The 21,176-nt window shown below is 38.5% G+C and overlaps 2 protein-coding genes across 4 annotated transcripts; one reads left to right on the top strand and one right to left on the bottom strand.

Annotated features, from left to right (window-relative positions):
- The first annotated feature begins 764 nt into the window (after window positions 1–764).
- On the top strand, window positions 765–20,668 carry zgc:174895 (uncharacterized protein LOC100126024 homolog). Of its 2 annotated transcripts, XM_042486010.1 has the most exons (9): window positions 765–908; window positions 2,346–2,415; window positions 2,553–2,610; window positions 5,004–5,126; window positions 18,109–18,215; window positions 18,389–18,482; window positions 18,770–18,916; window positions 20,179–20,274; window positions 20,359–20,668. In XM_042486010.1, exons 2-9 carry the CDS (start codon window positions 2,395–2,397, stop codon window positions 20,496–20,498), a joined length of 786 nt encoding a protein of 261 aa, XP_042341944.1. In that variant the 5' UTR covers window positions 765–908; window positions 2,346–2,394; the 3' UTR covers window positions 20,499–20,668. The 2 variants fall into 2 exon arrangements, with proteins under 2 accessions (XP_042341944.1, XP_042341945.1); XM_042486011.1 differs by lacking the exons at window positions 765–908; window positions 2,346–2,415; window positions 2,553–2,610 and having other exon boundaries at window positions 5,074–5,126; window positions 18,051–18,215.
- Window positions 7,689–12,447, bottom strand: proca1 (protein interacting with cyclin A1). Of its 2 annotated transcripts, none has more exons than XM_042486007.1 (4): window positions 11,697–12,447; window positions 11,474–11,606; window positions 10,093–10,227; window positions 7,689–9,367 (listed from the first exon to the last, which is right to left on the bottom strand). In XM_042486007.1, the coding sequence occupies exons 1-4, from the start codon at window positions 12,223–12,225 to the stop codon at window positions 7,723–7,725; spliced, it is 2,442 nt and encodes an 813-aa protein (XP_042341941.1). In that variant the 5' UTR covers window positions 12,226–12,447; the 3' UTR covers window positions 7,689–7,722. The 2 variants fall into 2 exon arrangements, with proteins under 2 accessions (XP_042341941.1, XP_042341942.1); XM_042486008.1 differs by having other exon boundaries at window positions 11,474–11,594.
- Window positions 20,669–21,176: the final 508 nt, after the last annotated feature.

Below are 21,176 nucleotides of genomic sequence, written 5' to 3'. Positions count from 1 at the left end.
AGAGTGATCCATGTGGTTTTAATATGAATATTGTCACATTCGGTCTGTGGATGAAGTTTCTGGTAATATGTTGTGACTTCCTGTTTTGTTTTGTATGCTCACCTCAATTTCCTGCCCTTGTGTGCTTCCTGTTTGTGTGATTACCAACCCAAGTCTGATTAGTTTCACCTGTCCTGCATTTGCCTTTCTCCCCAGCAAATTCAGTGTTCCCCGTTCTCTTTGCCTGTTCATACTTCCTTTGTGTCTAATGTTCCTAGTTAAACTTCTTTGGTATTTGTTTCTGTTCTGTATTTTTGACTTTATCTTCAGGCCTAGCGTTTTCGCAAATCTATGCTTGCCCTTGGACAGAGGTAAACCTTTTTGACTTTATATTTATATTTTATATTTTTTTTGTGTGTTAAGTCTTGCATGGGAGTCTTCTGTCTGTTTTACCAGTGTCACAAATATCTGTTGTTCATTTGAAATTTGTCATCATTTTAGTGTCTGCTTCACAGAGCTTTCCAGGATGCACAGAAGAGGTTGAGACTTGCTGAAGATGTTGAGGAAGAGTCCTGGGACATGCAAAAAAAAAAGACTGAGGTCAGACCCTAAAACACATTTTGACATTTTGCAACCCTGTGAGATTAAAAACATCACTGGTTTTGGATTTAAATTGTCATACAACTCACTTTTAGTATGACTGAACAAAATCCAAGTTATTTGCATGATGGCCAGCATGTGGCGTGTTGTCACTGTTTGAATTTACAGCTCTGACTCTTTCACTGAAGCTCTGGATGGTTCATCCCCAGACCTGTGAGTGGGCACACAAGATGGTTGTGAATGCTTTGAAGTGGAAGATAACATGTAAATGTTGAAGCGTCACAGAGCTGGAACTGGATCCCTTTGCTCAAGAGCTGGAGGGGGAGCTGGTAAACATTTACAAGCACTTTCAGAGTTTTATATAAGTATAGGGATTTACTTTATTAGTTTTAGTAGTTTGTTTATTAAGGTCCCTTTTAGCTTCTGTGTTAGACAGATGCTACTATTCCTGGAGTCTCCTTTATTTTCATGAACAATATTTCATTTATTAGATTACATGACAACACATCCATGACATTCATACTTACAGTTTGACTAAGCACATTGCAACACCAATGTAACACATAACACAAACTCAAAGTCTCACACAGTAGCTCTACACAAACAACTCAGTCACAAGACAACATGTCATATCTTCAAGACCACCAGAAGTATATATCATAGTGTTCTACACTACTCCTTGTGTACAGTAAGTAATTGAAGTACAATACCTGAAGGATTCACTTCGAGTTCTTTTTCAGTAAGTCATTTGTTAGGACTAAGAACTTAATTATGGTAATGAAAAGCAGATGTTCTTACTTTAAATCTACTAGTTCCTCCATATGAACATATGAGTTTCATCAACAAGTCCTGGATTGTATGTAAATGGTAGGTTTAACCTAAATGATGTTGTTGTTTTTAACAATGCCTTGCAATGAAATAATATAAGTTATCCAACAATATTTTAAAAACTTAAATGAAACAATTTACTTTTCACAAACATACAGTATGGATTTGCAAGACAACTTGGATACCTTCAGGTTTTTCCCACTAGAGGTCACAAGCACAGTATTATTTCACGCCTCCATATGGTGACGTCATGGTGGGCGCTTTTGGCTAATATGAATGTATTTATTTAAGAAGAACACATACGTTATATGTAATCTGAAGTAAGACAGTAAAAACAGTCTTACATATTATAAAGGAGGCAAAATTCAGCATTTTTTATGGTTAATGTCAGATAATATGTGCTAAATTCATGCATACATTTTGTGTGTCTCCTTTACCCCCCCCAGTTTTTTTTCTTTGTATTTACATGTATTTTCCTAAATAGTTTTTACAAATACATGTTTTTTCCCCTTAACTAGGGAGGACCTACCCTATCTGTTCAATAAAACTAAAACTGTAACCTATCACCTGATTTTAAAGGCAGTCAAAACTTTTCTAATGAGGTTAAAAGCTAATGGCTTCTTAAAGTCATACTGAAATAGATGATTTGGTGATAATTCAAGTAACCACTGCTTTACACACATCAAGCAAATATACAACATTGTGGAAAAAAGGAGAAATATAAATGAACACAAAACAAATGATCACAAAATGATAGGAACATTAATCAGACACAAAAACATTCTTTCCTTTTTAAATAAGGAAAAGCAATGCGAAGAGAAAAAAGTGATAACTGAGGCATAGTTAATGCATTTTCCGATATTGAGGAGGCTGCAGAAAAGCATCAACCTGGAACAATGTTTTGCTTGTTACTTAAATGTCTCTTATTTTCTCTGCAGTCAACAACAGAGGAGCAATCTGCTTCTTCTTCTTCCACAATATCAACAGATGAAAGGAGATGATGATGAGGTGAGAAGGTGCAAGAATTTGTTATCAGATAATGTAAATATATGAATTTTTAGCCATGTAAGCAGCCTCTGGCAGGTCCAGACTGCAGTCCCATTCTGTATAGCTGAGAAACCTATTTTCATTCCTGTGTGTTTCAGCCTGTAGAGAGCTGCCAGCGAGGTTCCTGCTCAACTTCCAGTCCACAGGAAAGCCAAGGTTAGCCAACGACTGCCAACCACCACCACCCACCATCTTTCTGATGTTAATGAACATCCAGTTACACAGAGCCTACATTTGTATATGTACACAAATAGTGGCAAAGCACTTGGCTCACTGTTTTGTGACCAGGCTGAGGCTCCTCGCGCCCAAACAGAAAATGTGGGTCAGAGAAATGGGGGGCGAGTCTCTGCCATTATCACTTGCCAGGAATAAAATAATGATGACTGGGCTTGTTTAGAGACAGAAAGAGGCACGTAGCCGTATCCCATTGTAAGATTTGAGTAAGATCTTTGAATGGACATGCAGCACACCAGTGAACAGAATTTTTATAGTTTGGAAGAAATTTTGTAATTACAATGAATTTTTAACAAAAGAAAATTCTCCTAGGGACAGATCACCCCAAAATCAAAATTGCGTATTTTTCCTCTGACCTTTCTTTCTTATTTTTTTCATCTAGATTGTTTTGGTGTGAGTTGCAGAGTGGTGGACATAACGGCACTTTGAGCAAAACAAGTAGAGTGCCAGCTGGTTCGTTTATACTGGAGAGAAGGCAGACATCTCTACAGCCAATATCTCGAACACTCAGCAACTCACACAAAAACAGTCTACAATGATGAATAGAACTACAGGTTCATTTCAACCTCCAGATCTGGGTCATAATGAAGATTTTTCTGTTATGAGATGAGTAACTTTGAATGTACAGAACCTCATTCAATCAATAAGCAGCAGGAACGCCATCATTAAATGATTTAGGTCAGGAAGCCGTTCAGAAACATTTTTAAATCAGTCATTTCACTGATGTTCCTTCTTATTTAAAAACCATAGATTACCTTTGATTTAAATATTTATTTTTCTTTCTGCAACTGTAAAGCACTTTGTAGCCCTTTTTTTGAAAAATTCTATACATACTTGAAATACTGCTCTCACCCTTAATTTACTGTATCTACACAACCAACATAGTCAGTTTGAAGAAGCAGGATCGTTTGTATTTGATGAGCAACCCTTCGGGATCACTTGAAGCAGAAGCGCAACATCCCTCTCTCCCTCATACATCACTGCCACATCAGCCAATTTAACCAGCGCGTGTTGGTTTCTCTCAATCAATAAATCCTCCTCTGTGTTGATGAATATAATCAATTATTGGATTCTTCACCTAAAAGGATGCAGCAGAGAATGCGGTGTACTCATTATCGCTCATACTATGGATTGTACATAGCTTTGTTTTGTTTTTTTTTCTGCCTGACCAGAGCGTGCCTCTGAACACATGTCTCCTATGTTTGAAAGCCCTCTCCACAGTAACAGGCTGAGGTCAAAACCCTCACACGACCTCTGCCGAATGGGCATCCGACCAATGCAGTGCGGAGGAGGCATCAGCTGTACATCTCAGTTTGCAGTAAACTATTGCTGCATTCTGAATCGCATACTTTTTCTTTTTACTTTTTAGTACGTACTGTAGCTGCCCTTACAAAATACACACTGTTGCATGCAGTATGCATACAAGTGGGACATACTAAGCCATTCTAAGGTAAAATTCATTCAAATATTTGTTGACATCCTTTCACTCATTTATCCGTTTAGCTTCGTGCAGCAATAGTTAGGTATTAGTTGTACACATGTCGCAAAACATTATTGGTACTTACATTTGATGCCAACTGTCATCTGTTAGTGAGCTGTCAAATGTTTGTGCTCTCTCGGCTTTGTATATATAATATATATATATTCACACGACACACCATGACATATGTGATGAATTATCCACTGCGCAGAGGATTGTGGGTCAGAAAAACAGAAAATGCGGCCGGATGTAGTAGGACATCCTGGTGTTTTTGGCATACTACATTTCACATTTCACACTAAATCTTTTTCTGGCATACTAAATAGTATAGTGGTATTGGTATTGGAACTCAGGGTCAATACATACGTATATACATATACACACACACACAAAAGTAAGTGTAGTCCTAAAGGGATGCCACATTTTCACAAATTTGTTAGCAGAACCACAAAGTAGAAATCTGAGTTTCTCTAGTTTAAGGTGGTTAACCATAAATTATAACTGGGAGGTTGTGGGTTTTTACAGTTTAGGAGAACTAACCTGCATGCTTAAAACAGTATAAAAGCTGCAGTCTTGTACTTACCTCCTTTTAAGAGGACTCTCTTCTCCTGAGATGCCAAATGTTAAAGAATATTAAACGATGTATTAAAGAATCAGGCTCTATTACCTGCCCAAAACATTGCGTAGACTTTGGAAATAAGATTTCCAGTGGTTATATTATTCAGGACTAAGCCAAAATTTGCATTTAGGAGAAGCAGGAATGGTTATAAGTAGACAGAGGGGAATATTATGATTTCATTTTATAACCATGTTTTATTTCCTGTTCTGTGCACAGGTGTCCGCCATCACTGCTTGCTCTTCCAAATACGACACCAAGCCACCCGTGCTGTATATGGACCACAGGACATCAAAACCCCACCGATGGAGTCTTTCTGGTTTCATCTTCACCCCATTCACAGTAAGCTACTTTTTCCAAATAGTCTGTACTGCACACACAGTAAATAACTGTTTTTGATATATATTTTTAAGTGAGTTTTCCTTCAGCTTGGGGGTTAATATCCAAAATCAACTCCTGGAAAAAGTTACCCACCTTAAAAATCCCTGTTGGATTAGCTTGAAAATGAACCACTACAAAGCTGGAAACAGGCCTGTTTTTGCCACCATAAAAACTGGACTTTTCAGAGATATGAGGTTATCACAGTCTGTGATGCATTGCTGCAGATTAAACTACCAGCGACCTATAAAGGAGTTAAAATGACCACAACCTTAAACATAGACAGCAGTAAAATGCAACATACGCATTAATGCTGCAGTAAAATTATTATCTGAATCCAAAACCATTATATTTAACAGTGAAACACTGACAGGGACCATTTTACTGCACGGTGATTACTTTCACTTACTACTCAAGCCACTCATGGTCATTTTAGTTTTAAAAAATCCCAGCCTAGTGTTTATATTTATATGCAGATGATGTGCTTAAAAACTTGAAACATCACAACATGAACTCAAACATATTAAACTTGTGAAAGAAATGGAAAATTCCCACAGCCTTTTCTCCCCCTCACTGTGAGAAATGGTCTAATCACAGATCCAACTGTGTTAGTCGTGCCGCCATTTCAGCTTATGATTGTGCCTCAATGCCAAGCTCCTTTGAATGCTTGGGTGTCTTCCAAAAAATCTGAACTTGAGCCGTCGCGTGAAAGTCTGCATTGTTTCATTGCTCCCACTGTTTGCAAGATTCACACAAGATAATCGGATGTTGTATTGTATATCTGAAAATCTTCCCTCAACTGTGTATTTGATGTGTCGGATGTGATGGAGATCTAATCTGCACATCGCACTTCATGCAAACTCATCCAGCTAAATTCGTCTTATGCAAGCATGTGATGATCAGCTGACCTGGAAGGATTTTAGCCTCTGCACAGGGTGTTACAAACCCTCAGAGCTGAGAGGTTAAAGTGCAAAGTGAGCACCTAATCTGTGTGGAGAATGTGACCTTGCGTTATACCACACAAAGGGGGACACTATAAGGCCAAAGTCCCCTCTAAACAAAGAGCACAGTACATAAACCTGCAGGACTTTCTTGGCACGGTTTCTGTGCTTGCTGCATGGACGGAAACGTTCACAAAAAATTCAAATCAGGTTAAGCATGTTAGCTTTAAGCCTCTGAGTTTTCCAATTTTCTCCTCTTGATGAATATTTCCAGCTGAGGGAATGTGCACACAAAATGATTATGATTTATTTCTGGTATCTACAAAATTTAAAGGAATTGTTTGCAAGAACATAGATAACTGTATTTCACACAATGTCGGTGTTACACAAAAAAACTTGCAACCACTTTGTGTCTGAACTGCAAATATGCAGCCATTGGCTGTAAACAGGTGGAAAAGGCTTTAGCTGTCAAAAAGGTAGCAAAATCTTCTCACCAGCACCTCTAAAGCTTGCTGATTAAAAAAACACTTCACCCACAAATTGATCATTTTTATATCAGTAAGTCATGCCTTGTTACCCCAATAAGTGAAGAAAACTCTGTCTTCCTCGCATGACTTCACAGAGGATTTTTGGATTAATATTGATACCACAATAAGCTACAACAAAACTATATCAAAACATTAGTTTATAAAAAACTGTGCAGTATAATCATTTATCCACTTATATGCTCAGTACTTACTGAAACACATGCAGTTTCAAAAAACTCTTTGTGTTGGAGCCTGGTTTTGAAGAGGTTAGATTTTAGATAATAGATCATTTTCATTAAAATGCATGTGTCTGGGAAGCACTGAACATATGACTGGACAAATGAGACTTGGACTATACTGCACAAGTTGTGTGAGGGTTTGTAAACAGAGATTTTGTATAGTTTTGCTCTTGGCCCCCAATCAGTAAATCGGTATGTTTTGCATTTTTGTGGAGGCATGCGAAAAAAACCAAAATTTTCTTTATGAATTCAAGGTAACACGGCATGACTCATTAATATGAAAAAAGTCACTGTGATTAAAGATCATTTTGTACAAAAACAACACATCAATCCAAAAATCTCAAACATGTTGCTGTCTATTTATTGCGAGTAAGAAAATCGAACTTTTGGGGGTGCCCACTAGCTCACCTGCCCCATGTATAAAGGCTATTGTTGCTGCAGTGGCCCTGGGGCCGATTCCACCCTCGGCCCTTTGCTACATGTCATCCCCTCTTTCTCTCCTGTCCCCTGTCTTGTCTAATAAAGGTTAAAAAAAAAAAAGCCAAAAATGATCTTTAAAAAGAGAATTAAACTCTCAGTTAGAAAATAAATGAGCATCACTCTCAAAATGACCAATATGTTACTTTTATTTTATCACTGGATATAAACAGAGGCACTGTCAGATACATTCATATGATAATTCAAAAAATTTTATTGTAGACATGCAGAAAACAGTATGACAAAAAATGAATCTCACATTACAATCAGAAATGATTTCTGTGATTTAAGTGCTGAACCAGAAAAGATTATAAATGATTGTATATATTTCAATGTCGTAGGTTTGTCTGAGCAACAGGAACCAGATAAGTGTTTTTTAGGCTGTTCGGCTCTCCTGTTGCAGCACACGGTTCATCCCTGACCGTGCTGCTTTCCTCCTCTTCTTCTGGGTGAATTGTGCCTTTGCTCTCTCAATAGATAACTGAATTGGACTCATAACGGGAGATGCTGAAGTGGTCACATCAGGCTTTTCAGATCTCTGTGGCTCTTCAGTGGTGGCAGCTTTCGGTGGTGTGGTTGTAAAAGTCATTAGTGTTTGTTCAGTTTGTTTCGAGACAGAAACTACATCACTTAAAGCAGCAGCCTCAGCTTTCTGTCTTGGTTTTCTCTGCTGTTTGATTGTCTTTCTGTGTCGTTTTATGATGACAGAAGGGGCCAACGTGATGGTAGTAGAAAGCCTCCATTCATTGTGAGTTTCTTCTGTAGACCTGCTGAGTGCAGCAGTGGTTGCAGGACTGTCCAGTGCATTGCTTGTCTCTGGAGTTTGAAGAATCGGAGGACTTTGACTTGAAGAAGAAGGGAAAACTGTTTTTCTCCTTCGATTTTTTAGTCCTTTCGACTTTTGCTTTTTCAAAACACTAAAGGAGGAGTTCAGAGCCGTAACTTGGACAGTCGTCCTCCCTCCGTAAACGTCCACCCTGTGTGAAACCTGCTGCTCTGTGGTGGGCAACGATGGTACTGTGGGAGCCCCAGTGGGTGGGATTACTTTCAGATTGTCCGCGGAGGAATTTTCATGGGCAGCGGCCACAATGGGAGAAGCTGAGCTGAGTTTCCTCCTTTTTTTCCTCCCCTCTCTGTCCCCTCTCTCCTTTGACCTGTTCCTTTTGACTTTGGGGATTACAATGGGGGTACTGGCAGCAAAGCTTTGTCGCTCGGGCTGTGCCGTTTGGGCTATGGAAATGATGGTGGGGAAAGAGAAGGCTCTTAAGTTGTCTGTTGTGTGCATTACAAGGTCTGCAGAAGAAGGAAGAGGGAGTTTCTTGCTTTTCTTTCTCCCTTTTCTGAGCCTCGTGGCATTTGCTCTAACAGTTGTGCTCGTAGAAAGAGTGATTTCATCCGCTGGTTTCCTCTGGACTGTCACAGGTGATGTGACGGAAACGGTCTCCTTATCCATCGCTGGTTCATCTTTCATGACTTCATTAAAGGGCTCCTCTTTTCCTCCGAGCTTATACTCACTGTCATCCACTCTGTTTGTGTCTCTACCTGACTGGTCGCGTTTGTGTGAATCACTGATGAAGTTACTTAGAGTGACGACTTCTTCTGCTTTGCTGCCAGACGGCGAAACTGCAGCTACTTCTCCAATTTTCTGCTTTCTTTTCCTCCCCTTTCCTTTTCGCTTTTTGTTTGTTTTCTTCTTGGCTTTGTTCTTCCTCTTCTTCTTCTCTGAGCTTTGCGTCTCGCTTTTGTCAGAGTCGGTGGTGGAGCTCTGAGAGGTGGAGACGGTGGCGAGGACCTTGATGAAGTCCTCAGCGGCAGTGACAACGTTTCTGAGCGATGGCTCTTCAGGGCTGGACATTGTAGACTGTGTTGTACTCTCTGGTTTCTCTCCTTTTTGGCTTTTCTGCAAATCTTTCACCCTGGGAGGACCCGGCGTCAGCTCATCAATGACGTCAATACCACCATAGTCGTACGGGACCGCCTCTCTCATCACAGCAATGGGAAACTTCTCATATCGTTTACACCTATGAGAGAGCAAACAAAGGAGAGGTAGTGTGTGGTGACTTTATGAGGTAGTACGAAGTGGTAGAATGTAACTAAGATTAACATTTACTTGAGAACAGTTCTTAAGTACAAATCTGAGGTACTAGTACTTGAGTATTTCTTTTCATGTCACTTTATAGTTTTGCTCCGTTACATTTCGGAGGGAAATATTGTACTTTTTACTTCACTACATTTATCTGAATGCTTTAGTTACTTTACAGATTAAGATATTTGCATTAAAAAAACATAAGAGGAGTTTAGAAAACATGATGTTTTGTTAAAAATGTAATTACAAAACAGTTTATACAAGTACAGCTGCAATGATTAGCTGATTAGTCAATCAATTAACAGAAAATTTATAGCCAACTTTTTTGATAAAACATTTCTTGAAAAACTGTTTAAGGGTGTATAAATAATTTAGATTTTGGAGGGGTGTTTTTTTCCTTTTATTTTAAATAATTTTGAGTTGTTTTTTTTTCTTATAGTTTTGGGGATGTTTTTTCTGCATTTGGTACTTATACTTTTAATGCTTTGAGTACTTTTTCCTGAAGATACCTACTTTTACTTCAGTAAAATTTCACTGCAGTACTCTAACTTGTGATAGAGTATTTTTACAATGTGGCATTAGTACTTCTGGATCTGAACATGTCTTCTACCACTGGTAATATATTATGTTGCAGATCAGAGTTAAACACCAGATACTTACAGGCCATACCAGTGCCGCTCTGCACACTGTTCTTGATAGACAAAATCAAAGCAAGGCACACCGATGACGTTAAAAAACGCCTGACCAACAACACGGGAGGATGTGTCGTTTACTTTCCTCAGACAATCTTTCAACCTGCAGAGAGAGCAAACATATAGACTTGTTTAGAAATCAGTTAAATGCAGAAAGAGATGGAAACACGGTTTGATCTTACAGTAGCAGAGTAACTGATTTGGGCATTTTTCTGTTTGTCTTAATGCTATGATTCCATCCCTATTTAAGATTCCTGCTTTCGATTTGCACTGCAGCTGTTGCAGGGCTGTAATCCCTCCACAGTTTACACTCTCTGCGACCCAACTCTCCAGGGGGGAATTTCCCCCTAGAGAAATTTTCAGAAACTTAACAGTTAAACTGGCCGTCTTAAAGCATTTTGATATAAAAATCTTAGATCAGGGATTCTCAAAGTTTTAATGACTGTGCACACTTTTAAGCGGTCGTCATATGATTGAGGGCCCTACAGGAAAAATACACACACTTAAGATTTTTTATGACTTGTTTATGACACATATGACATTTTATGAGCTTTTTATTACATTTTTTATGACATTCTAACATTTTGCAAAAGCTTTTACAATCACCAGTGATATAACCTACACACCACTCATATTACAATACATTTAACAAGTGAAAAACAATGAAATAGATCATATAGAGTTTGCCATTGATTTTAGCTACCCACATGCACTGCAATACACCAATACTAGAACCAGTAGTAATAACTATTGCAATTTGTGAAGTGTATTTATGATTATGATTACACTGTATCTGCCAAACTGTCATTACATTTCAGCATTTTCTAGTACATTTTAAAGCTGTCAAAATTATATTTTTCGATCAAACCAATAGCGACACATTTCTCAGTTCGTCACAGGATTTATTTGAACAAGTTATGTTTTGTTTTAATGAATTGTGTTGCATTTTTAATTATGCTTCTAAAACTCCTAAGGTTGATGGCCAATGCAAAATGTTATGTTTTTGAGTTTCAGATAGTAACATATAAAGAGCTGCTTATTGAACGTAAGGTCTGAGTTTATTTTGAAAAGTTCCGTTTTCTATAGTTCATTCTGATGCAGTTCTTTATGTTGATTGTGCTTTCAACCCCCCCAGGCTGATTCTTTAAAAGGCTGACGCGCAATGTTTATATATAGATATATATATATATATCATAATTTTGTGATAGTTCCTCTTGCTGTCTCCCTTTTTATGTCTTATTTCAAAACATTGTCCTACATACAGCTTAAAAGCTCAATAATGGTCCAATTAACTGGGCTATTTTTCAAGCAAAAAAACATTGATCTCATTTGTAGAGGGTTTTACTCACTCATTATCACAGTCACAATGACAGATGGAGTGCCACTTGAAATTAGTGTGGCCATAGTTGGAAGAGAAGGCGTGGATGACATGAGGGCAGTGGTCGTGCGTGCGGCAGCAGCTGTCGGTCTCTGCAAAGTCTCCTGCAACAAGGAGCTCAGAATTATTATTGCATATAAAAACATACATATTTAACCGAATGTCCTTAAAGATAGTGAAGTCATATTACCCACCCAGCTGGTCATAATGATCAGCCATGTTTCCAGCTCCACACCAAAGAGTCCCAGGATAAGTGAAGCCTCTCTTGGATCTTTTTAAAACCTTGTCCTGCAGCGCAGAATCTTCGCTGTTTCCCCTTTCTATCCTGCCGCTGCGCTCCGACCTGTCTTTAAACTCCTGGCACATAACTTTGGCTACATCCATGCGAGTAAAACGCGTCTCCAGCTGCCGACCGCCTCTCTGCTCTTTCAGTCCTAACCTGCACTCGTGCATGAACGCTTTCACCTGCATCTGACTCACTGTTACAGAGCAATTCACGAGCTTCCCGGCTGGGCTGACGACGGAGCGCACCACCTCGGCTCCGTCTGACACTTGGTAAAGGAAATTCTCCCTCACGGTTGACATTTTAGCGCAAAAGGTGCCATTGAGCATGGAGAACATCTCTTTGCTCTCCTTCTCTGCGTCTAAAGCGCGGCTTAAAAAGTCTCCCTTGACGAAGTTTCTGTCCAGATAAGACAGAAAGACAAAGAAGACTGACCACATGATGCTGCGAGTGGCACTTTCAGCACCACGCGTAACGGAGACAGCTCCTCGCGGTTTTCTGGCGCGCTCGAGCAGCCCTCCCACTTTTAAGGCGAAGCTCAAGTGGTGTGATTATTAATAGGATAAATGGCATCGCGGGGAGGAGTCTGCTGAATCAACCGCATTAGATTTCCAGCCGGGGTTGAGTATTTTCTTAGAATACACAGCCACAGAGCGCAGCAGTTTGCTACCTCACTGACTTAAAGCGTGCAGAGGGAGAGGACAGGGTTAATTTGTGGGTGTGTGCATGGACCTCCAGCACCTTTCTCTGCACACAGAGATGACCGCAAGTTACCTCCCCAACCCCCCAGCTCATACGTCCCCCAGAAAGTGGAGATTTACTTTGGGAACACGCATGGAGGAGGTTCTAGCTTGCCCCTGCTTCCCATGGTAACAGGCATGGGGGGATTGTGCCAACCCAGGAGATTGGACATCTTTCAAATGCCACAAAACAGCCACTGAATCGGTGATGACCTAAATCACAATGTAGGGACAAAACTCTTTCATTGTGGAATGTGAGGAAAGGTTGGCGCTGTCACACGCAAACCGCACTGACTGAAGGGCCTCAGAGGGCTCAGATGAGGTGAGCTGTGTGATTTGGGAAGATGTGAAGTGAGTCACACTTTGTTTTATACTCTAAACACTACAAATTATTTCAGGGTTACATTTCTGTAAAAACTAAACCCTGAAATAGACTACAGGCTACAGATCGAAAATTGGACAGGTTCAAGTCTGATGTGTGCAAGTTTGCAAACTGTGTGGAAAGCCTGTAAAAGGAAGCAGGATGGAGTATTTAACTAGTGTTCTTTTCGAGTTCACCATTTTAATATAGCACTTGATTTGTTTTGGTGATTTGTGCATTTTGTTGTGGACATGAAGATCTGAAATTTTGATTATAAAAAAATAATGAAATTTTTAGGGACTGTTCTTTATTTATCTGAGGATGGGGCAGCTGGGGTGTGACTCTGTTGCTGTTTTTGTCTTTATCCTACTGGAAACTACAAATATTTTTCCTTGAGCCTTCCTGAGTGACTGGGGCAAAATGCATCACCCTTCTTCCAACCATAACACATATATTCAACACCAAATGTAGATCTTATTGGAGCTGAAGCATCAAGCAAATAGAACAGGATTAAGAGTCATCTCCCAAAACATGCACATTTTTTAAAGGGATGGTTAGGATCTGTTGAAGTGGGGTTTTATGGGGGGTACTTATTCATAGTCAGTGTGTTACAGGCAGTATATGTCAGTTGGCAACCCCCAGTTTGGAGAAGCAGGCAGGAGTGCCGATACAGAAACTAAGTTGTACTGCTGTGGAGGAGTCAACAACTAACCATATTTAAACACCTAAAAAAAAGTCCAACCAATAAGAACACCATTTAAAGTGGTCGCTAACATTGAGAGTATTTTCACTATTTTACCTTTCAGAAAAGCCATTAAAAGCTTCAGTTTCCTGTCTATGCTCTCCTCAAAGCCACCAGACTCCATTAAGAAAAACAGTAATTTTAGCTTGAACACAGGAGCTGCTGATCTGTAGCTGCTTTGAGCAGTAAGTTTGTGGTTTTTGTGACATTGGAGTTTCCAGACACACCCTTATAAATCCCAAAGTCACACAATAACACAAACTAACTGATCAAGGCAGCAGTAGACCAGCATCTCCTGTGTTTAGCTATGTTTAATTACTGTTTTTCTCACTGGAGTCTGGCTTTGAAGAGAGTGATAAAACTGCTTTTTTCCAGTTGGAAATCACTGTCTGACATTAAGGTAATGCAGTGAAAATACTCAATATAGCATACACTTACTTATATGGATTTTTTTTAGGTGGCTGAAATAGGTTTTATAGTTTTGCCTTTCAAACCCACCAGGGGGACCCCATTTGGGGTTCAGGGGGTATTTAAAGTAGAGTACAGTAGTGTTAAGTACAAAATACAACTATTACACAACTATTTAAAGTTGATTGTCCCTACCCTTATCCAAAATTGAAAAACAAGTCCCACAGTGCTTAAAAATATTTAACATGCCTTCCCTGTTTTGCATCACCCCCTTCCCCCTTATAAATAAAATACAGTCCCTTATATGTGGACTTTTGTTGTCATTTGAGCATGCAACCTGCAGCACCCTTGTCTTGCCCATACTTGTAGTGGACATAGTGTGCATGAAACAATAATAAAAGCACACATTAGTTTAGTCATCAGTGTATCAGCAGCTTCAGTGATGCTGCACATTGTCATCAGGGAAACTGTTTCATGCATGAATTGTTTTGCAGATCTGTGTCTGACTATATATCGGAGATATTTGGTCTCTGTGATTTTTTTCTTTCTTTTTTGACAAAGTCTCACACAAACCCAATGTCAGTTAATAAAATGATGCACAGCAAATTCCTCTGCATCTGTGAACAAGTGACTGAGAAAAAGAAAAGAAATAGCTCTTGTCAGGCTGCTTTTTTCATCAGCCCAGTGTTTTGTCACATGGCTGGTCTTACACGGAGCCCTAGAGGCAGAGATCCAGCCTACTCAAGGCACTGAAATCGGATTGTTGGAAGGCGGAGAGAAATGATGTAAAATCACCAGAGGCAACATTCGACCAAACCTTGAGGGTGGAGGGGGAAGAAAAAAGCTTTCTCATGAATTAAAGTGACTGCAGGAGGGATTGGGGCCCAAAAAAAATGAGGCTGATAATCCCAGTGGAAAGATTTTGAGTTCATAGCGCACAGTGGGTGTGAAAGCTGACACTTGATGAAACATGTATTATATTGATTCGCGCTGGGAAATGTTGCTGTCAGACTGGACAGCTGCAGAACAGCGCCCCGGGATGAGTTAAAAGAGTCAGTGTCTGAGTCGAAGACACTCACTGTCCACATATGCGTGCAGAGTTTACAGATGCAAAAATGTTTCTTGCAAAGTTGAGAGTGAATGTTTTAACTCATCAATATAAACGATTTGGCCTACAGAGAGCTATTTAAAGACACTGATTTGTGTTACATAGTTGGTTATTGTTTATTATAAGGATCCCCATTAGCTGAGGCCTAGGCAACAAGCTAGTCTTTCTGGGGTCTAAGACAACATAACATTACATCCCAACAATTGTACAGTAGTAGTAAAGTTAGCCCTACCTACTGGAAATGGGGTGGGGGGTGGTTTTCATGGTACTGACTGACTTAGAAATTAATATATTTCTGTATTAATGCATGATATAAAATCCCTCTGTTGTTGCTGTTATTTATTCATTGTTTTGATTCTATGGCCGGCCGAGGAGAGAAGAAAATAGAAAGTGAGATAAAAAAACAGACTTTTTATAATAGGTAGATCATTTTTTTTTTAGCTGTTGTTCCCTTTTAGCAGTAACAGTTTGTAATTGTTTGTGTTTTTGTTTGCTAGGGCATGCTAAATATTTGTCCTTTCAATATCTGGTTGTGTTATCAATGAGCTATTTGGCCAACTAGCATCTTGAATCCGTCCCGTCTTTGTGAATGATGAATATAGACTACTGCTGCCTGCTGGTATGGAGAGATAACTCCTCTCATGCAGGTGAAGAATGTGTGTGCTAGTTGGTCGCTGGATCTTTGCACTGAGTTCAAGTGCAATGTTTTGTTGCACCTTTGTTTCAGTGTTGTTGTTTGTTTATGTTGTCCCAAAAATTGTTTCTGCAAGTTAAGCATTTCTCTATAAGATAAATTATTCAGCATGAACTCACACAGCACTATCAGTCAGACATGTTAATATGTAAATATATTGTCTGATCATGATGGAAATCTTTGAAGTGAGCATACATTTATGCAAAAGTGTAAAAGAGCATGTGATAACCCCAGTCTTACCTTAACTGTGAGGTCACTTGGTTCACAATGAGACACAACTGTGGGAAAGTACAGTCCCTTCTGGCAGAAAGGTGGACATTCAGTCTTTAGCTCAGCTTGAAATCTATTGTACAAAACTGGGATGAAATTTCAGATTAGTTTATTTAATAACCTTTCCGGTCTGAGAACTGGGGAATGTACTGGGAATACAGTAAGAAAATGGAATTTGTTGCTCCAGCTGTGAACATGATCACAAGCTGAGCTTATTCAAACACCGATCCTCCGGTGACATCTGAGGCAGTTCTGAAAAACAACCTGAGGCATGCATGAGGGGAAAATTAACGATTTTAGAGGATCAGTCATCAGTTTCTTCAGTCCAGGGTTGATGTCAGTTATTGACCAAGTGTTTGTGTTTGGTGCAAATATGCACAGAAATCTTAAAACATGAGACATTCTTGCTAATCTAAGCTTCAACACTTGTGGGTTTACTGACAGAAATCCAAATATTTGGGAGGGTATTGCCAATACCAATCACAGATTTGAAATTCTATTGTATTTAACCATAATCCCCAAAAAGTAGTGTGTCATTTTCTGTGACAGACTTTTGAAAAAAATAATTCAAAATCATGTTTATAACCAATCAAATGAAAATAAATGAATACAAAGCTTTAGGCATGTCTAGATGTAATATTGGACTAATAATGTCTCTTTTGCAACACTGACCCCATGTGAAAGGTGGCTGTATTTTAAAGGTCCAGTGTTTAGAATTTAGTGACATCTAGTGGTGAGGTTGCAGAACTGCAACTTCCCCTGTGTGCCAAGCGTGCACAACCACGGTGGCTGATGTGAAAATGCAAAAACGTGAATGGCCCCATAGAGAGACTGTTTAGTTTGTCAATTCTAGGCTACTGTAGAGCAACATGGTGGATTCTGTGGACCAGAACCTGCTCTGTATGTGGATATAAATGGCTCATTCAACATTAAAAGATGAAAAAAAAAAAAAAAAAAAGAAAAGATATACATATATATGTTAATATGTTAAATATAACATACAATTTCTGCCATTAGATGCCCCCAAAACCTACACACTGGACTTTTAAATATAATTTATAGCTTCTGGTCAAATAGAATGAATACATATCTTATTATTCAGTGTTGCAGCAATAACGAAAATTATGCAATTTATCTTTTGTTGCTAACATCACAAAAATGTCTTCTAATTAACCTGATAATCAATATTGAAATAAAACATTGCTCTTTTGCTAATCAAATACTTAACAATGCTATTTTAAAAAGCACACAAAGTGTTTTAATTCATTGAAACCAGAGCATAAAAAGCAATAATTTAGAAACATTAATAAATTAGGTCATCCTCTCCGATGCATTTTTATGAAGTACTGATTTGCAGTGTAGGAAAAGGACATTAAAGGAAGTAAAAAAAAAACTGGACACTAAGTTACAGAGATGTAAAGTGTACAAGAGCTGTATTAAACGAGCTAAATAATGCAATACAAACTTTCCCCACACTACCATAAAACAAGAAGGTGTTCGGCAGTCTAAACTTTCAGACACAAACAGCTTCCTCAAATGATGTTAAACAAAAAGAAATTAGCAACAAAAGAAAATGGTGGAGCATTTCCTTTTTCTTATCAAGTGCTATCTGCATTTTCTGCTCTGCATCCTAACAGCAAGTATTGCAGACGCTGTGATGACAAAAGATAAAAAGGGTCAAGTTGAGTTCTCCTGTAAATTCAGGAGGGAAATGGTTTCACCCACATAGGTTTGTCATTGTAATGGGTCATCTCAACCCAGACCTTTGTGACATACAGAATGTCAAAATGTCAAGATAAAAATGACTTTTCTTCTGCAATGGTTAACAAGGCTGAGACTGGTCATCGAATCACTCACTGCAGCCCCCTCCCTCCCACCAATCACCCCCCTGGAACCTGAGATGGGTCACTCACTTATTCACAGTCCACTTCATTCCCCCCAGTTTCTCCTTCGTACAGCACAGACTTGAAGTTTTGTTTTTTAAATGGACGTGTTGGCAGCTCCTGCAGACCGACATAAAGGATGGTACCTTTGTCTGATGGCACCCAACACTAAAGGACCAAAGTTTGCCTGGCTGGACCCGTCCAGACTCTACTGCAACTCACAGGTATGAGTGGGGAAAAAAAGGATGATTTATAGTTATTTGATGCTTTTTCTACTGTCGCCTGTCTCACTGAACACATCATTAAACTAATTTTTAACTGAAAAATACAAGCTGTACATGCATTTCATGTGCACACTTGGCATTATGTGCACTGACTGTCTTTGCATTTAATCCAGGCTCTTGCAGACTGTGTCAAAGACCTTCTCAGCCCATTCCACAGCGACACCATTGATTTGGTTGCCGGGATAGATGCAATGGGGTTCATTCTCGGTAAGAAAACACACTAATTAATTTTAAGAAGGATATAAATTGGTAGGCTAAGAGCATTCACACTTGGTGTCAAGCAGTAATTTTATTTTAAGAGGTTGTTACTCTGTTAGTACGCTGGTCTAGAAACCTAACCCCTGACCTAAGGTACTAAATTTAGACACGGTAACCCTTATGGAGGGCACAACACTGTGTGAAAACTATTTACGCTGGAAGTTTAGCCACACAACATGATAATTTCTAAGCCATTCTGTCGGTGCAGATGAATGTTTCTGATAAATGTTTTTCAGGTGCGTCTATTGCCAGCACCCTTGGAAAAGGTTTTCTGGCTGTCCGCAAAGCGGGACACTTGTGTGTCCCAACCCAAAACCAAAATTACAAAGACTACACAGGCAGAGAAAAGACTATGGAAGTAAGACTGGATGCGCTAAGACCAGGTTCGTCTTCCATTGGTTTTTACCCTCTCACAATGTCAGTTTTTTCTCCTGAGGAGACCAATGTTTACCCAGCTGGCAATGTTTGGATGCCTCAGGGTAGTGACAGCCACAGCTTAAAGTGTATCTACCACCATTTGGTAGTGCTTATAAGGAAATTAATCAGTTTAGACTTATTTTATTTGTGTTTTTTCTAAATATTAATTGCACAGGTGTATTTATATTTAAAATTGAAATAATAAACAGAATTTAAACATATAAAAATGTATGGATAAGTTAAACCAGGCTGTAAGATTTATATCTTTTATATTTTTTATTTATATCTATTGAAAATTCAATATATTGATTCTGGCTTTCATAGTGAATTATTCTGTAGATCATTTACTTGATTGTCTATAAATCACTTAAAAATTTAAATTAAAAAAAAGAAAAATAGTAAACATTGTCCATTGTGATATCCCACAGTCCAGGGTGATGTGTTCAAAATGCTGTTTAACAGTCTAAAACACAAAGATATTTAGTTTATTATCATATTTGGCAAAGAAAAGTATGAAAATAGCAGCTGATTTGGTCTAACTGATTAATGAATTAATTGTCTAAAATTAATATGAATACATGACCCAAATGTTTTAAACTGCAGGTTTCTTCAACTTCATGTCCATTATTCCCTGTGACACAGCACCCTCTAGTGTGAGTGTGCTGAAAAAAAATATCCAATAATTTTGACACAGATATTATGAGCATCACTTTGGAGTTACTTTTATTCATTTTAAAACACAAGATCTTCTTAGTCCACAGGCAGACTTTTTGTATCCCTCCTGTATTTTCTACTGCCAAGACATGCACAGTTTTGGAAATTATTATTAAAGATTTATTTATTTTTTATATTTATTCTGTTAGGTTTTACAGTTGGAGTTAGTCCCACAGTGGAGAATAAAAGATGGGGCAGAAAGATTGATGTTTATTAGATTTAATTTTAAGTATCTAGTTCATTCTTCTGGCATGTATTAACCCTAGCATTTTCTAGAATAATATATTATTTGTGTTGTTTGCTTTGTATTTGGCCCTAAATACAGTATTGCGAACTATTCATTTCGTTTTTCCATTTACAGTCGTTATTTGCTATGTCCTATTCAATAAAAAAATGGATTTCCATTTTAAATAAATATTTTACTTTGTTTACCATGTGAACACTTCAGCAAAAAATGTTTTTTAAAAAAAGCTTCCTGGGATGTCAGTGGCTGACACATCTCTCCATCCTGCAGGGATGAGGGTACTGTTAGTGGACCAATGGATAGAGACGGGAGGCACTATGAAGGCTGCGATCCAGCTTGTGGAGAAGTTGGGAGCCACTGTTGTAGGTAAGTCAAGATAGATACATCATCGTGCCATAATTCAAAGATCCTCAACATTTTTTACTAAATAACACAATCCCTTTTCTGCAGGTGTAGCCGCAGTGGCCATCGAGAACACTGAGGGAGGAAAGTGGATCAAAGAAAATTACAAATTTTCTCACTGCATCCCAGAAGAGCTCCAGAGCCAAATTGACCAGAAGTATCTTGATCTTTTCAAAGGCTTCAACTGAGCAAGAAAACATAATTTCGTCCAACTTCACTAAAGAAGAAATGAGAGAATGTGTGTTTAAAAAAAAGAGAAAGAAATAGAGTGAAACCTCTGTTTTGGATCAGTACAAGGTAAACTGTGATTTAAATAACTGTTGTTTTTTTTAAATACATGCCCTATATTTAAAACACACTGCTTTTTTTAAAAATTCATTTTTATTACATGTAAAAACACAATGAGACATTTTAAAGAAAATAAAGACTTAAAATACTCGTACACACTATTTCTATTTTTGTTATAAAAATGATTATCCCAATTCAGTCATGGATTGTAAACAAAAAGCAAAACGTACCTATAAAGCATACACTGTAGATTTAAAAAAAACAAACAAATATATATCCCAAACTTGAGTACAGGACCACCACAAGAGGCCCCCGAGGAGTCCGAGGGGCTGTCAGGATAGAAAATCAGAAAAAAATATCACTCCAACTCAAAATCGTCAAAATAAATTTCTTTTTCCCGCTGGCCCCGCTCAAAGTTCCCGCTTGTCTCATAGACTTTATATTGTGATAACGTCACAGGTTTTAAAATTGATTTTCTCAGTTTGAGGAAACTTTTACAAATATTACATCAACATGGCTAAAAACAAAAAAAAATCAGTATTGAAAGATTCACCTGACCTTGTTGGCAGTTAGAGATG

Source organism: Plectropomus leopardus, chromosome 5 (genome assembly GCF_008729295.1).
Source record: "Plectropomus leopardus isolate mb chromosome 5, YSFRI_Pleo_2.0, whole genome shotgun sequence".
In the NCBI taxonomy this organism is placed as follows: Eukaryota; Metazoa; Chordata; class Actinopteri; order Perciformes; family Serranidae; genus Plectropomus; species Plectropomus leopardus.
This window is presented reverse-complemented; position numbering and strand designations above follow the sequence as displayed.

Excerpts from the sequence above, each read along its gene's own strand:
- zgc:174895 (XM_042486010.1), top strand. The coding sequence starts at position 2,395 with ATGAAAGGAGATGATGATGAG. Across the intron at positions 2,416-2,552 it reads TGAAAGGAGATGATGATGAG|CCTGTAGAGAGCTGCCAGCG; the intron begins GTGAGAAGGTGC and ends TGTGTGTTTCAG. Across the intron at positions 18,917-20,178 it reads ACTGGATGCGCTAAGACCAG|GGATGAGGGTACTGTTAGTG; the intron begins GTTCGTCTTCCA and ends TCCATCCTGCAG.
- proca1 (XM_042486007.1), bottom strand. The coding sequence starts at position 12,225 with ATGTGGTCAGTCTTCTTTGTCTTTCTGTCTTATCTGGACAGAAACTTC. Across the intron at positions 11,607-11,696 it reads TGATCATTATGACCAGCTGG|GAGACTTTGCAGAGACCGAC; the intron begins GTGGGTAATATG and ends TCCTTGTTGCAG. Across the intron at positions 9,368-10,092 it reads GAGCGGCACTGGTATGGCCT|GTGTAAACGATATGAGAAGT; the intron begins GTAAGTATCTGG and ends GCTCTCTCATAG.